The sequence below is a fragment of the Denticeps clupeoides genome, chromosome 5 (genome assembly GCF_900700375.1).
Source record: "Denticeps clupeoides chromosome 5, fDenClu1.1, whole genome shotgun sequence".
NCBI lineage: Eukaryota > Metazoa > Chordata > Actinopteri > Clupeiformes > Denticipitidae > Denticeps > Denticeps clupeoides.
In genome coordinates this window covers 18,305,715-18,321,669 of record NC_041711.1, presented here as the reverse complement: position 1 = coordinate 18,321,669, position 15,955 = coordinate 18,305,715, and the positions used below count along the sequence as shown (strand labels likewise).

The 15,955-nt window shown below is 42.7% G+C and overlaps 1 protein-coding gene across 5 annotated transcripts in view; it reads left to right on the top strand.

Moving 5' to 3' along the window:
• Positions 1-11,301: 11,301 nt before the first annotated feature.
• The window catches only part of LOC114790975 (potassium channel, voltage gated eag related subfamily H, member 7), a 60,090-nt gene continuing 55,436 nt past the window's right edge, over positions 11,302-15,955 (top strand). For 4 of the 5 annotated variants that reach the window (XM_028981433.1, XM_028981432.1, XM_028981431.1 and 1 more), the window contains exons 1-2: positions 11,302-11,606; positions 12,193-12,423. In XM_028981433.1, the coding sequence (XP_028837266.1) occupies positions 11,531-11,606; positions 12,193-12,423 (307 nt within the window). In that variant the 5' untranslated portion in view covers positions 11,302-11,530. Of the gene's footprint in view, positions 11,607-11,770; positions 11,877-12,192; positions 12,424-15,955 lie in introns of those variants that run through there. The other variant, XM_028981434.1, reaches the window with a different exon arrangement.

Sequence of the window (15,955 nt, the reverse complement as noted above, 5' to 3'; positions counted from 1 at the left end):
TCAGCACAGTGCTGATTGGCTGGGCTGTATCTGGGCTGACCACTGGTAGTGTGACTGGCCAGATGGTCTTGAGTGGACGCTTGGCCATGCTAAAGCTAACACTAACCTCTGCTGTCACTGTGTGTTTTAAAACCGGCAGGATGTCAGAGTAGGCTGGACTGCTGACCATGTCCCTCCCTCCTTCCCTCCCCCTTCACTCTCTCTCTGCTTCTCTTGTTCCCTCGCAAATTTTATAAAAAAAAACACTGAATCTAAATCAATAAGTCAACATGTCAGATTTCAGCTTCATACTTGTAAACACCACTAATCTGTCTGGACAGTCAATCAGGTTTGTCTAGCATGCGGGTTTAGAGTGACAGGAAAAACAAATGTAACCAGGTCTGTCAAATATTTACCGAATGAGGGAAAATCCTAACATCAAATAATGTCAAAATGTGAATAACGTGGGATCTTAAATCTTGAGTGCTGTTACAAATCCATTCCAACAAATAATATGTAGAACAAACAAAAATTAACAATTAACAATTTCTAATAAGAGATCTGTGTCTGTCTTTGTGCCTTTTAAAAAAAATCATTATTGGCATGAACACAGAAGTGGAGGGGTGGGGAAGAGTTGGAATGGGGATGTGGAGGTTGAGGAGGAGAAAGGAGAATAAGGGAATAAATGTAGCGGATAGGGGTGAGCGTCAGGTCGTCTAGGCAACATCTCCTCCTGGTAACCGCGGAGATCTATTCCCGCGCACGGCTCGTAGGATGTGCATCCCTCCAAGAAATTACAAATTCATAACTATCATGCCTGGATAAGTGAGGCACGCATGGCGGGCAAGCTGAAATGCTGTTTTATTTGTCTGGGTCAGTGCAGGGATTACTGGCCAATGTTTTTAGTTGAATATATATATATATACACACACACACGCACACACACACACACGTGCGTGTGTTTGTGTGTGTTTAGGGTTTTAACAATAATAATACGCTCATCATTATTGTTGAGTTATGCTGCATGTGTTGCATGTACAGTTATAAATATTTGCATTCTGTGGACCTTAGTTGCATCATTTTGTCCTATTAACTATGACTGAAGGAAAGAGAGTGTTAACCTTTTTTTAAAAGAACCAAATAAAAGGTACTACTTAAGTAAATACAGTGTGAACCACAATATTAAGACCACCCATCTTTATTGAGTAGGTGCCTCCATAGATCAGACTTCCTTTTCCTGTGTATCCCAAATGTGTTCAATTGAAATACGATCTGGAGAACTGGAGGCTAAGACAACACTATGTGTGTGTGTGTGTGTTCCTGTTCTGTTACTCTCTTCTGACATATGTTTAAGCGATCATTATGTTTTATAAAGAGGCATATTCAACAAAAGCTTGTATCTCTGGAGCAGTTTAAATCAGAGTAGCTTTAGAAGGAAACTCTGGGTAAGGTGGTGGTAGACCACCCGAAATAATGGCGGCCGCGCCATTAGCTCTCCGCCGGTGTTAATGTAAATACGCCATTAGAGCGCCATTAGGCCGAGCGGGCCGCGGGTCACGCCGGACGCTGCGCAGTTCACAGGCAGCCGCGTCTTCCCCTCCTCAAATGTTAATAACTTTCTATTAGTTAATGTGGCGTGACTAAAATTCGGATTAGAAATAATTTTCTGCGATGCGCGTGACGGGCCGGGTACACGAGTCTAAATTGGACTCATTAGGAAACCTCGGCCGCTCGCGTGATTTAGCCATCATAAAATCAATTTCTTAATTCCTCTCTGCTCTTTGCGGTGTGGCTGCCCGGAATTGAATAATCCCAGCCATCACATTTCATTACGCGTCTCTGAGGTGGTGGGCTCATAACGTTCACAATCATAAAAGCACACACACACCCACACACACACGAATGAACCTGGTCCAAGAGGCGCAATAACAATATTCATTTTGTTTAATCAAACTATAAATAAATATTTCTGGTCAGACGGGTTTGAAGATGCTGGGGCTGATTCTGAACCCAGTCTTCCTCCAAATCAGTCTCTGGTGTCACTTTTTGGAGCATCTTCCTGTGTGAACAAAAGCAGACTGCATAATGTTCTCGCTCCACAAACACCTCCATTCACTATGTTTCAGCCGAGGGCCTTCTTCGTGATGCTCATACAGGGGTTTACAGAGCTTCATTAACGGCGTGAAGAGCTCTGTAGGCCCTGTGTCATGTACAGTATCATCCATAATCATCCCACCCATTAATATTGGCTCCCGTAGGTACACTTCCTTTTCCTCTGTATTCCAAATGTGTTGACATCTGGAGAACTGGCGGCTAATCCAACACCTAAAAAACACTGGTGTGTTCCTCAGAAACATTTCTGAACCATTTTTGCAGTGTGGCAGGTTTCATTGTCCTGCTAAAAGAAAAGTGAAAGTGAAGTGATTGTCATTGTGATACGCTGCAGCACAGCACATGGTGACACAACGAAATGTGTCCTTTGCTTTTAACCCATCACCCTTGGTGAGCAGTGGGCAGCCATGACAGGTGCCTGGGGAGCAGTGTGTGGGGACGGTGCTTCGCTCAGTGTCATCTTGGGATTCGAACCGGCAACCTTGTGATTACAGGGCCGCTTCCTTAACCGCCAGGCCTCCTCTGCCCCAGAGGGCGCTGCCATCATGTAGTACCACTTCAAATGCAAGGGTCAACAACAGTGCTTGGGTAGGTGATGCAAAGTAACATCCAGGACCCCGTTGATACAACACAATCATTGTTATGTCTTTTTGTGAGCTCCTGTCAGTGGTCATAATGTTATGGTTGATCAGTGTATGTCTCTGCCTGTCTTTCTGTGTGAATAATTGATACAGAAACTGCATAAACAAAGAAGATTTTTTTTCTGTGCAGTCTGTGTGTTGTGGATTTTGTGTCCCTTTCAAAACCTTCACCTGGAGCATTTAACTAGATAATATTAACAACTGTCAGTTATACTAGCCCATCTAATGTATAACAGTGTTTAGTATGAATCTGGTTTTAGTCATTGAGGTCTTGTTTATATATATATATATGAAGTGTGTTGTTGTTTATATATATATGTGTGTGTGTTTGTGTGTTAGTCATGTGTGTGAACATGCTCTGATAGAACTGTTGCACTTAAAGTCAAGTGGTGCTGAACGGCTAGTAAACCTCCCATTCTGTCTGCTTTGTAATACAGAGTGGAAATAGAGTTTTTTCCCCTTCATTCTGCCGTTGAGCCTCAGAAAGGCAATCCCTCAGGTTAAATTCCCTGCATTATCTGCTTCCCCTCTTTCCTTTTATGGAGGACGAAGGCGCTCGACGAGGAAGAATAGAATCTAGCCTCAGGCAGCCCGGACTGGTGATAACACAGAGAGCGCTGATAATGCAGGTCTATTTAATGCAATTAAAAAAGAAAGGTGGCACAAATTATTGGTATCTTAAAATGTCTAATATAATTTGAAATGCAAAGATGTTGTCTGCACTTCATTAAGAAATGTGCCTAATGATCAGACCCCCCCTCTTTAACGATGGGCTTGCTAATTTCTGTTTGTGATTTGACATTATAAACTTAATTGGTTTTCATTAATAAAGCCACAGTTGAGTGAGCACAGTTGTGTGCGTGTGTGTGTGAGACATTTTCGTCCATCCATCCAAATAAACTGTAACTAAGGTTATGGTTACTTCAGAATTTCATAGTAGAATCTGTGATTGAACTGGCTTGTGGGTAATGATTACGGTTTCCAGGTGAGGTTTGGAGCGAGTCCCAGTGAAGGCACAATAATTAGCCTATCAGAGTGAAGACAAGTGTCACGGGCCACTTGTCCTTTTCACACCAGCTCCTGCTATGCGTAGTGGAGGCTCGTATATAAAAGCTCCCATAACCGTTAAAGCAGCATTACTGCACGCCAAGCAGGGCCTCACCGCAGTAATTTGTGTCAGCTCCTCTGAAAGAGGTCACATGGGAATTTCCAGTGGGGAAACAGCTTAAAGATGGCCTTTTTCACACATCCTAATCGTCTCAGGAACACACACACACACTGGCGCTCTCGGGAGCACTCTTGAATACTACCAATACCCAGTGGGTTGATTATTATCCTTCAGGCATACCTGTTCCTGAACTGGGCCTAGTCCTTTTATTAATTCACGTGTTTCTCTTTTGAACCTAATCAAGGTTGGAGGATGAGAGAGGAATGAATGAAAGATATTCATGTGTAGATTGGTCAGAGAAAAAGAAAAGGGACACTTTTGTGTTTCATATGTGTCCTTTTCAATGCAGACAATTTTATACATGCAACATACAAATAACATATTTGACTAACTTCAGAGAATCTTCTGTTTTGGTTTGTACTTGATTTGACTTGGGTTATTTGACCCAAAAATGATTAATATTCAATTTCACAACAAGCAAGTCTTTGATTTTTTTTTTGCCTTCCCTCAAATTGCACTGCAAATGTGCTGCATGTTTTAAATTCCTTGTAATAGACAGGACAAAAAATATCACATTTCATGAAATATTGTTTTTTAAACCAAATATCTTCCAATTCCTAGATTTAAAATGATTCCAAGGTGAGACAAATGACAGGTAAGGAAAACACTAGAATTGGCAAAAAGATTACTGAATATGCAGTTAATGAAGCAAGGCTCTAAATGTCCCTAATTCTGATTCCTCCCCATGAAAAATATGCAAAGTATCACTGATGATATTTAATGTGTATATGCTTGGCGTGATTTCATAGTAGCACTACTTAATAAGTGTGGGTTTAATGAATTTGTGTTAAGAATGGAAAATATTTTGATATTTAATACCATTACTGAGCAAATTAACCTTGTATTGGACTTAATTACATTTAGTTCTGCTTGGTTGGTCAGCAGATTCATATAGCTGCGTCTGTTACAGCTCAACAACCTTTAAATACTTTCTGTGGAAAATATGATACAGCCAGCAAAGGCATTTTTATGTATTTAAAGCAATTTTATGGGAGGGAAAATTCTTCTAATATCCCAAATATAAGTCTGACAAGCTCTCCCTGTTTTGATTAAAAGCTTGCCACATTTTGTCCATCCTGTCACATTTCTTCCCTTTCCTGTCCATCATGGTCTAGTCATATTCAAATGGATTTTCAATTGACTGAGTGTTGTTTCAAATACATTGGGAGGTAGAGCTGCAAAAGGATTTAAATATGTCGCTTCTTCAGCATAACGGTGCTTTGAATCCTTCTGTCTCAAAGAGTCACACAGAAAGATTTAAGGAGAAAGAAAATGTCTGGGACAGTCAATGGAGACTGGTAATTGTTGACCAAGGCATTACTTTCAGCTCTGTATCAAGAGATCTATAAAAAAAACAGATTTTTAGCAATACAGCTTAAACATGCAAACCATTTAAATTCACAAAGGTTGACATCAGTGCGGAAACTTTTGATCTGAAGTATCTGAAATGAGACTGGATCTCAGTTTTACATACTGAATATGCACTAAAATACAAAAAGAAGACAAAGGTCAAGAAGCTGAGCGTGAGGGTTGTTTGCTAGTGTAAAGTCAAAGGATTTACATACATTTAAAAAAAAAAAACTAGAAACCATGTGGTCATTGTTGCATCTTGAGAAAGTGAAACCAACTACACATTTTGTTGGTGTGTAATTATGCCTGTCATCCAGAACAGGATCTTTTCTGACATTTGTATAAATGGAGTTTAAATGATTAAGAATTTGTCACATGCATCATTAAAGATTGTGTTGTCTTTTTTATTTTACCTATTTATTTATTTAGATCCTGAAGACCTTACACTGGTGTATAAGCCTCACAATTAGTGAATATAGCGCTGTACTCGAAAATAGTACTATAATTGAAAGGTGTGATATTTAATGTCTATGTTTCATTCCATTCACCTGCCAGCAATGCAATAATGAAACAACAAATACACAAGCAAATAACTAAAAGCGTTGGAATGGATGGAATCAGCAGAATTTGGACACCATAGATAAAAGGACAGAATAACATCAGGCCAAAGTATGGGTGAGTGGCACCCTGCTCACTCAGGGTGATGGGTAAAATGCAGAGGACAAATTTCTCTGTGTGCACCGTGTGCTGTGCTGCTGTGTATCACAAGTGACAATCACTTCACTTTATCTATGTGGGACACATAACCGAGACAAATTGTCAAAAATGAGTAAGATCAATAGCCAGTGCAGTTAGGGTTTAGCCTGAATTTGCCAGTGAGTTCAGAACAATGAAAAGTAGCCTGAGTGCCTGACCCAGCAAGCTTTGAAAAGGAGCACTCCGTTCACTTATTTAATTGGGCAATGGAGAGATGGATGTCTCAATTTTTGTTTTTAGTGTACATTAGTTCACTCGGGGGATTCATTAAGGCAAATGCTGCCTTCAAAACATAATCTATGACTTAATTAAACTCTGAAGATTTGTAAGCGGGACCGTCGTATCAAGAGAGACGTCTTTGCTGTCCCTTCATTAATGCAATATTATGTGTTCCGCAGACTGATTGCCATTTGCGTGTAATTAAGGCCATTTGCAGGGCTTTCATTTGGCCGCCACAGACTGTAAGTCAACTTTGTGTCAGCTGGCTACAGCAGTCTTTTGAAGGCTTGTTGAAAGGCTAAATGTTTCACAGCTTTTGTGTGTTATCACCAGGATGTGCGACGTTGTAATCAGAGGAGAAATGACAGGGGAAACTGTGAAGCTGCTGTCACATTAAATATGTTCATGTGAACGCAATGGTTTTGTGTGATAACGAACTTTTGGGGCAATGGCCATAAGAGCAAAGCTTATTCTTGTGTTTTTACCAGTCTGACAACCCATGAAGGAGTGCCCATTTGCCTGTTGTGAAAGGGACTATTTGCCACATGGGCATAAACAGCAGGGTGTGGTCATGGTATCTTTTTCATGGGCGCATCAATGGCACCTGGCTGGCTGCCGGATTCTAGCCTGCAACCTTCCAGTAATGGGTCGCTTCCTTAACCTCCAGGCTTCCACTACATCAGTAGCACTACCACTACTGCGTGCATACGTGTGTGTGTGTGTGTGTGAGGGAGAGAGAGAGAGAGAGAGAGAGAGAGAGAGAGAGAGAGAGAGAGTAGAAGGCTGCTGAATTGTTACACCCTGAATTATTTATGTTATATCGATTTCCTCACCTCACAGTTCAGTTTCCCGTCCTCACCTGCAAGTCCACTAAACACACTCACAACAAGCACAGGACATCCCTCACTCTCTCTGGCAAACAAAGTACACAGACAGGAAAGTACATGCAAACAGGCTGAATTTTCAGCTAAGCTGATATACATAAATGCAATGTAATTTGCTGAGATCAGAATAGTTATTAATCAGGTTAGATCGGTGGTCTGGTTAATAGGTCAGATTGAGTATATTATATATCTGTAATACAGCTCTGTGGTGGAATGCTGCTCGGAGAGAATGTTTTTCACTATTTTTTGTGTGAATGGATATACCGTTACTGGCATCTTGTGGACAAACCCAGTTTTCTTGTGTCAAGCTGAAAAAGAAATTAGACTAATTAAAGGTTTTAATTTTTTGGAATCTTAAATATATGCCCTTTTATAAGATAATTATTCTAATGTAGATAAACAAATTCTAAATTTGCTTTAAAGGCAATTTAGGCAATCAACACCCACCCATGGTAGCACGATAATAAAAAATAAAAAAAACATAATGTGAACATATTATACATTTGTATCTGTACCTGTGCCTGCAAAATCAGTACCTTCTACACTGTAAAGGCTTGGGTGTGTTCCGTAAAACTACAAGTAAAACTTCAAGGCAAGCTTAATATTGTTTACTGAGAATCTTGCCCATAACATTACTTGTCCATTCATGTCTTGCTAGTGTGTCAGTGTATATTTGTGTCCATGTTATATTTCAGCCTTGTATGGCCTTGTACAGAGTTGGTGATAATGGTTGATTGCCTTTTTGTGATTGTATGTCGCCATCTGCTGGCTGAAAGAGGTTACTACATGGCAGATAGCTTACAGGAGCAGGATATGTAAGGACTCATGAGGTCTGTTAACTATGATGAGACGCATCTCCTGAAAAGTTCTGTAGAATGTACTAGAATGTAGTTGATTTTGTTACATGAAGCTGTCATTATCAGTTTAAGAGCCATTATGGACAGCATGCCCATATTGTAAATCTATATTGTAAAAAAACAAATGCAATTTTACATTTACATTTAGAGCATTTATCAGACGCCCTTCTCCAGAGCGACTTACAATCAGTAGTTACAGGGACAGTCCCCCCTGGAGCAACTTAGGGTGCCTTGCTCAGGGACACAATGATAGTAAGTGGGATTTGAACCTGGGTCTTCGGGTTCAAAGGCAATACATATTGCTGTATTGGTGAACCAACCAGATTAAAGGATCACAAAAAGTTCCCTGGTTTGGATTTGGTTCTCCATGGAGAATAACTATCCTTGAGTGGGGCATATAACAGCTCTCAGGGTCCAAGGAATAATGTTTGGGATTCCTTCAGGTTGTATCAGCCACAGGACAGAGAATCCCTCATTCTGGGACAAAAAGAAATATGGGAAAGGTGCTCAGGCCAGGAACGGAAACCCAAACCTCTATAAGTGTTTTACATATTCATTAAATCGGCATAGATAACCGGCAGAAATAAACTCAGCAGGAATATCAGATATGAAGATTGTGGAATCTGTGAGGCATAAAACTGCACAGTCCCAGACAAGTAAATAAAAAGAAAGACATTGAACTGAATAGTGCACAGGAAACATGTAAATATGTATCAAAATCAGGCACATTAAAAGGAATAAAAGGGAAATCAAACACTTCATTGAGTGATGACAGTCCTATGCTGTTTGAACACCCCCATATCAGTGAAATAGCGTGACTGCAAATTCATAAAATGCATCTGAAATGCAGAAGCATTTATGATCTCATTTGGAGGTTCTGGGTTTTTCTGCTCAAACACAATGAATTCATTCTTTAACAGGGTAACATGTGTAACAATTTAGTTTTTCCTTAAATGAGGCATAATGAAGACAATATTTATATATTGATATTTTTTCTGTTTTAATGTCCCTTCAAAAGAGCATGCTGCCAGTTGTGATGCCCTGTGGTAGGATTATGAAACATGACCAGCAGGAGTCACCCACAGCTTTATTTTTCACCTTCGTGGACACTGATCACGTTTCTGCTAATCACACTGCTGCTGCGGCTGCTCATCATGATGGTGATGATTTTTGTTGTAATTGTTGTGATGAAGCATAACAATTAAAAATGTGGTTTTCAATCAAAGAGTGTTGTATCGGCGTTGTGTAAATGATTTGCTCCACAATGCACTGTGGTGAAATGTTTTGTATCTCAGTTTGAATGGTGAGTGATTGGAAGAAAGGAATAGAGGAAAAAACAGACACTTATAAAATGTCTTCCTACAACACACATTGATAAGCTTATTTTGTGTGTGTGTGTGTGTGTGTGTGTGTGTGTGTGTGTGTGTGTGTGTAAAAGAACTGATTCTATCAGACAGGTCTATAAATACACCATGCTTTTAAAAAAAATGCTGTTCCAGGATGTGTGATCATTCATCAGACGTGCTCGGAGAGATAATTTCTCAACAAAACCAATTAGCATACCAAACATTGAAAACAGGACAGAATTATGTTGCTAATGTTTACTGTAAAAGTGACTAATGGGGTAGGCAAGATGCACATGGACAATCATACACATGTAATGGATGTTTTATGCCGTTTCTCTTTCTTTGCAGATGTGTGTTAACACACCATCATTTTTTTTCCTTTTTTGATTATTCGAATATTGGGTTTTACAACTGAGAGCATTCTACAATGAAATCTGATTGAATTGGCTGTGGAGAGATCGCTGCCCAGCCTGATCCTGGGAGAGTGTGGGTCATGCCACCGGACTCTGGGAATCCTCACCAGTAAGGGGTCACCCTCTCATTCACACGCTTCCAAAAAATACATCGGCCCCCTCCACATGGCGTCTGCTGCCACACTCAGCCATAAGCAGCTCATCTGATTTGCTAGCCTTGCATAAACCTTTCTTGCCGAGGGACCCCAGCTCCTGACCTCTTACTCTGACCTCTAACCTCACCTGTCGCACACTGACTGTCAGCACCTGTGCGTTGGATGGAGTTAAACTGGGTTAAACACTCACACGCGCAGCAATAATAATTACGGCTTGTGCTCAAACAGCAAATTATCTCTGCTGTCTTTTGTGTGAGGCATTTTTAATCCAGATATGATGCTTATAATGCATGCATTTATGAACAAAATATATAGTGAATGTTGCTTTTGGGGAAAGAGAGCACGCGTCTGTGTGATTTTTGACTATATCCTTTATCCACTAACCTGGCAGTACTGTTACATGCAGTTGGCTTGTGATGGAATGATTTCCCCTGTAGGCTGGATTTGGCCTTTGTGTGTGTGTGTATGTGTGTATGTGAGAGAAAGAGAGAGAGAGAGAGAGAGAGGCACTGGTGCATGATGGGTTTTGTCTTTTAAAAAAATGCCTGGTGGCCCAATAAAAATATTTATGGGTTTGTTTTTTATGTCAGTTATTTTGCATATATTACCAGGCATTTTGTTGAATGGAGCAGATGCTCATCTAGTGTTTTAAATGAGGCGTGAATGATCTGCTTCTATATTCATTAGAATTTAAAATACAGCCAGCAGACAATCATTGGTTATTTGAAGCTGAGACTCATTCTGTTCAATGTTCCTATTATGCAGATCAAAGGTCAGATTGTGAGGCCTTGAGGGGAGGGAGAGTGTTTTTTTTAATAATTGAGTGCATTCATTAAGTTGCCCCATTCAGGAAACAAGCGCTTGTTGTAGCAGTGATATTTATTGCGCTGGGGCTTTTGCGGCTTTTAGAGCACATTTAGAAAGTCCTCCACCAGCCCACCAGGAAGAAGAAGGATTCAGGACCATGGACAGATCCATCAAAATGACTTACTAGGCCTATCCGAATGATGGACAGCGGACACTATTAAAAACACAATTTTGTAAACTGCACACGATGATTAAGGCGCACAAAGCTCATTCATGTCCAGCCATGCCTTTGTTTTAGCTTATGGGTGTATTTCAGAGGGATCCATCCGCCATCCAGTTGGGCCCTGGGTAATAATCCCCTCATGCCCCCTAATACGACGCCCATGGGGCTACGCTTTTCCTTGAACTCGCCACCGTGTCATTTTGCCGAGTCGTGGCAACTCAAGTTGGATCGCTGGCTGAGAGCATTTGAATTGCAAAGGACGAGTCAAAATACCAGGCGTGACGTACATTCGGCTACCGACACCTGGCCACGCCCACCCTGAATTAAACATGGGAAATTAAAACCGCACGTGCTCCTCTTCACCTGCACCCCCGACCCAACCCACCGGGCACCCCTCCGCCCCCCGGCCGCCGGGTGCGCGCGCCCGGACATGCGCGCGGAGACGCGCTTCCCGCAGCGGCGTGAAGTTGGAGTCGTGGCGGGGACGAGCGCGGAGCACGACGCGAGGATGCGCGGGGACGAAGGGATTCTGCCGTAACTTTGTCGGGCTGACCGCCACCATGCCCGTCCGGAGGGGACACGTCGCGCCGCAGAACACCTTCCTGGGCATCATCATTCGCAAATTCGACGGGAAAAGTAGGTGTCCGCGCGTCCGAATGACTGTCCCCGGTGCCTCGCGATTTACTTTGCACTCTTCCTACGTCCACGGCACATTCGCGGATTTACGTTGGATCGGTGCAGCGCTACTTTGTTAAAAAAAAAAACCCCGCGGCTTTCGCGTGGTCGACACGACGCGTAGCTGCTACGCACGCCTGCCGGAACAATGCGCAGAGGTCATCGCGATGGGGATCCCGGCTCCTTTCTACCTCCCTTCGTAATTATTTTTAGTATACAGTCGGGTCTCATGTAAGTGCCACGCAACGCGACTGTTGTCCCTCTCTGTTGTTTTTTTTTTTTTGCGACATGGGCTGTGGCGCCGAATGACCTCATAATGACAGGAACCCACAAACCAACTAGGTGTAGGTTTACAATCTGAACGTTCTCATTATTGTTACCAAGTCATTGCCACCAGTCATTACCTCACTAAGTCAACTCCGCTGAGCCCTGACATTTCAGCGAAGACGCCCTATAAATGAATCGACTCAAACTCAGCCATTTTAGTCATTTTTCCTTTAATTTTACACCTACGTTTAACGTCTCTTCCCCTCTCTCATGCCCACAGATAAGAAATTTGTCATCGCCAATGCGCGGGTGCAGAACTGCGCCATCATCTACTGCAACGATGGCTTCTGCGAGATGACGGGCTTCTCTCGGCCGGACGTCATGCAGAAGCCCTGCACCTGCGACTTCCTGCACGGCGAGCTGACCAAGCGCCACGCCATCGCCCAGATCGCCCAGGCCCTGCTGGGCTCCGAGGAGCGCAAGGTGGAGATTACCTACTACCGCAAGGATGGTGAGTTGTGGGACGTCTGTGCGTCCTAGACGAGCTCCTCTTTAGTCCTCATTTGCTGCGGGGCGCCGTTGAATAATGAATGTGATGGAGGTCCGGACCCGCCGATGGGGCTTGGGGAGTTGTGTTTGTTAACGTCGATGGTTAATGCATGAGGTCAGTTGAGTGCAAGTGTCTTCTCATCATCCATCGGCCTTAAAAACCATTCATCTTGCCTGGTGTTTGAGTATTTTTTATTTTTTTATTATTTATTTCCGGCTATGGATTTATTGAGCCGGTGTCTTGATTTGTACGTGAACAAACGCTCTCTGCTGGGGAAGCGTGGCCCGTGCATATCATCAGCCAGCGTGCCGGTCGATGTAACCGGCCTCATCCGTCAGCTTCTACATTCACTGTCTGTTGTGGGATCATTATTAACCCTGTTTGCCGTGCCAAACACGGCCGATTAGTTCCCTCACCGTGGCTGCAGCCTCGGGTGTAAACTATATGGGGCGAACGATCCAGTAAACGCGGCGCGATCGTTGCGGGGATCTCCTTCCGAGTTCATTTTGAAGGCCCACGCCGCCGCACCTACTGCCTGTCTAATGATGGTCTGCCAGATCTCCGCAGAGGGAGGGAGGGAGAGGAAGATTTGGACTGGGGTCCAAATGGAGACCAACGACACGGCCTGCCGGCACGACAGCTTTTACGGTCCGGGGCGAATTTCTCGGTGCCCCTCTGACTGAAAGTTGAAACAAGCTGCGTCAACCGTTCTCATCCACCAGCCCAGAGGCGCATGGGGGCGGGGTCCCCAGAGATCGAACCTCAGACAGTAACATTCGCCGGGAAGGAAACGCACGACACAGGTGGACATTGCATAAGAGCGCTCTCTGGACAGACACCCCTGTCCTCTCGCTCATCCCCTGATTCCGTCCGTATTAAACTCCAGCATCGTGCCCCTCCCCACCACTTACAGTCCACTTCAATTAAAGCCGAGGGTCCGCTTGTGCCGTGGAACTCCCTGAGCTTTCATCTGGGCCGCGGGAAGAGGATGGGGGAGGAAGTCCTGCAAATCACCACAAATGCCGGATTTCTTTGTGTCTCTTTTGTGTTCTGGCAGCTCAGACGTGAGGGATGGATGTGACGATGAATTCACTGGTGACGGATATTACTGAACGATATTGAAATAGACATTAAAATTGGACTGGTTTATTTTCATTGTTGAATTAAAGGTCACCATTTTTACTTGGCAGGCCAGTGTGTGCTGTCTATTTTAAAATGATCAGAAATGATCAAGACACATAAGCCTGTTGGACATTGCTGGTTATCAGTCTTTGTCCAGATTTAATGTTCCGTGCATGTCTTTTTGTCTTGTTTGTCCCTTTTGCTCTGTGTGATGACAGGCATCTCTGAAATGGGCAAAGACATTTCCCCAGATCCTGAGCTTAGCATTTTTTGTGATCCTGAACATGAACAGTGTGTTTTGGTTGGAATTAAAATGTTCTCATATTTTGTATTGTATTGACCACATCCATTTGTTTCCCCCACCTTCAGTTGGGTCTGTCTTTTGTGCCCCCAGTCAGCCTTTTTTTTCTGATATTTGATACTGGATAAGTCTCAGTCACGGTGACTTTACCTCGAGAGCTGGCCGATTTCCATGTAAATGAAGTGTGCTTTGGTGCTGTGCATTTTCTCTGTATTGGTGCATCTTTGTTTCCTTGGTATCCTCCCGTGGGTGAGCCCCTGCCATCCCTGCAGACGGGCTGAAAGGTTTAGAACCATTTTATAATATTAAAGTTGACACTTGAGAATAATACTAGGCCAGAAGATGACAATTTTGTTTTGCTTCTATGCAAATTATATTTTATGTTTTAGTAAAGGCATTTCCAGTGCTCATCCATGAAATTGCAGGGTGGAGCTCCTGTCCTGCAATCGCTCCGCCGACTACAGATCTGAGAAATTCCATACAGACCACCGCAAGCCTGCAGTGGACCACAGAGAGAAGACTGTAGAACAGCTAAAACGTTCAAATCCACTGGCGGGAGCAAGCAAACAGGGTCAGGGCATCACAACAGTGATCTCTCACCCTGCAACTTGCTGGACTTAAGAGGTCTTCTGCACGAGGACGCTACACAATATTAGGCTGGCGCTTTTAATGTTGTGAAAGATATGTTGATTGCCTTCAGATGACGGCCTGCTGTATACATTAAGAAGAAAGGAACCCTATAGGGGAGAAGCCAGCGTCACACGAGCTCCCTCGTCCCAGAGTACATTATTAATGGGATGTTATGCATGAGGAGACCCTCTCTGTACCGGCCATGTATGAGACTGTGCGTGACTGTATGCTGAATATGCAGTCACAAGTGTGACGGCATGAAAACAGCTGCACAGGATGAAAAGGACGTGTGACAGGTGGGAAAACACAAGCGGCGATTGAGAGCATTGTAGCTGTGTTTGTGTCTCCATCTCACCATGTTTTTCCATGTGTTCAGATTGACGGGTTGATGTAATGTCCTGTTTCTAAAATGGGCAATGTGGCATGTTGGTAGGGCAAAGTAGTCGTAGGGTTACACACATAATCAATACCATGGAAGAATAAGGCACCATTAGCACACCAATATTGAACCATGAGAGAAGATAAACAAATTAATAATTTATTTTGAGACACACACACACACACACACACATAAAAACACACACTCACAAATCTCAGATTCAGCTGATGACATCAGATCAGGGTTATATATAGGCATGAAAATGATGATGCGTTAAAAATGGAAAATATTTTGTGTTACATACTAAGACAGCTTATTCCTGTTTGATCATTTTTGTGACAATGTAAAATCAATTTATTTGACTGGCCCCATTCGTTGCTAATATTTAAACATGCAATGTTGGCACTGCCTGTGTGCACGAACCTCCAAAACGCAATCACCAGTTCACAAATAAATCTAGTAAATTGTAAGAGTTGGAGCAGAGGACCCCAGTGCAAGGGAACAAACAAGGTTTTATTTATATAAAAAGCCAGTGGGGGATGAGCAGTAGTCGAGTTGTAAAAAAAAATTTCTTTATCAGAAATATTTTGTGCTGATGACAGCGCACATGGTGGCAGACCAACTTTGTACCATTTTTATTGTTGTCGAAGCAAAAACATAATTAATATGTTCTGCTATCCTAAAATAACATGCATGGTGTGGATGTTTTCATGTGAGATACTCAGATTTACTCCCAAATCAGTCAAGTTTATAATTTTCACCCAAATACATTACAGCATTACACTCTGGTTGCAGCCTACAAACCCTTTAAAAATGTGTCGTGAACCTGCCGATTACTGGCCCTGTTGGCTTGCCGTAGTGGAAGGGGGAAGAGGAGGGTGCGCAGCGGTGGAATTTATGTATCATTATTATTATTACTTGCAATGCAGGTAAATTCATGTGGTCTTGTTATTTTCATATTAAGACACATTAATACACTTTTTTTTCTTCCTTTGTTAGTGGTGCCTCCTGGACGGATGACGCCCTTAGCATTTGCCTATAAAATCCATTTGAGTTTTTCC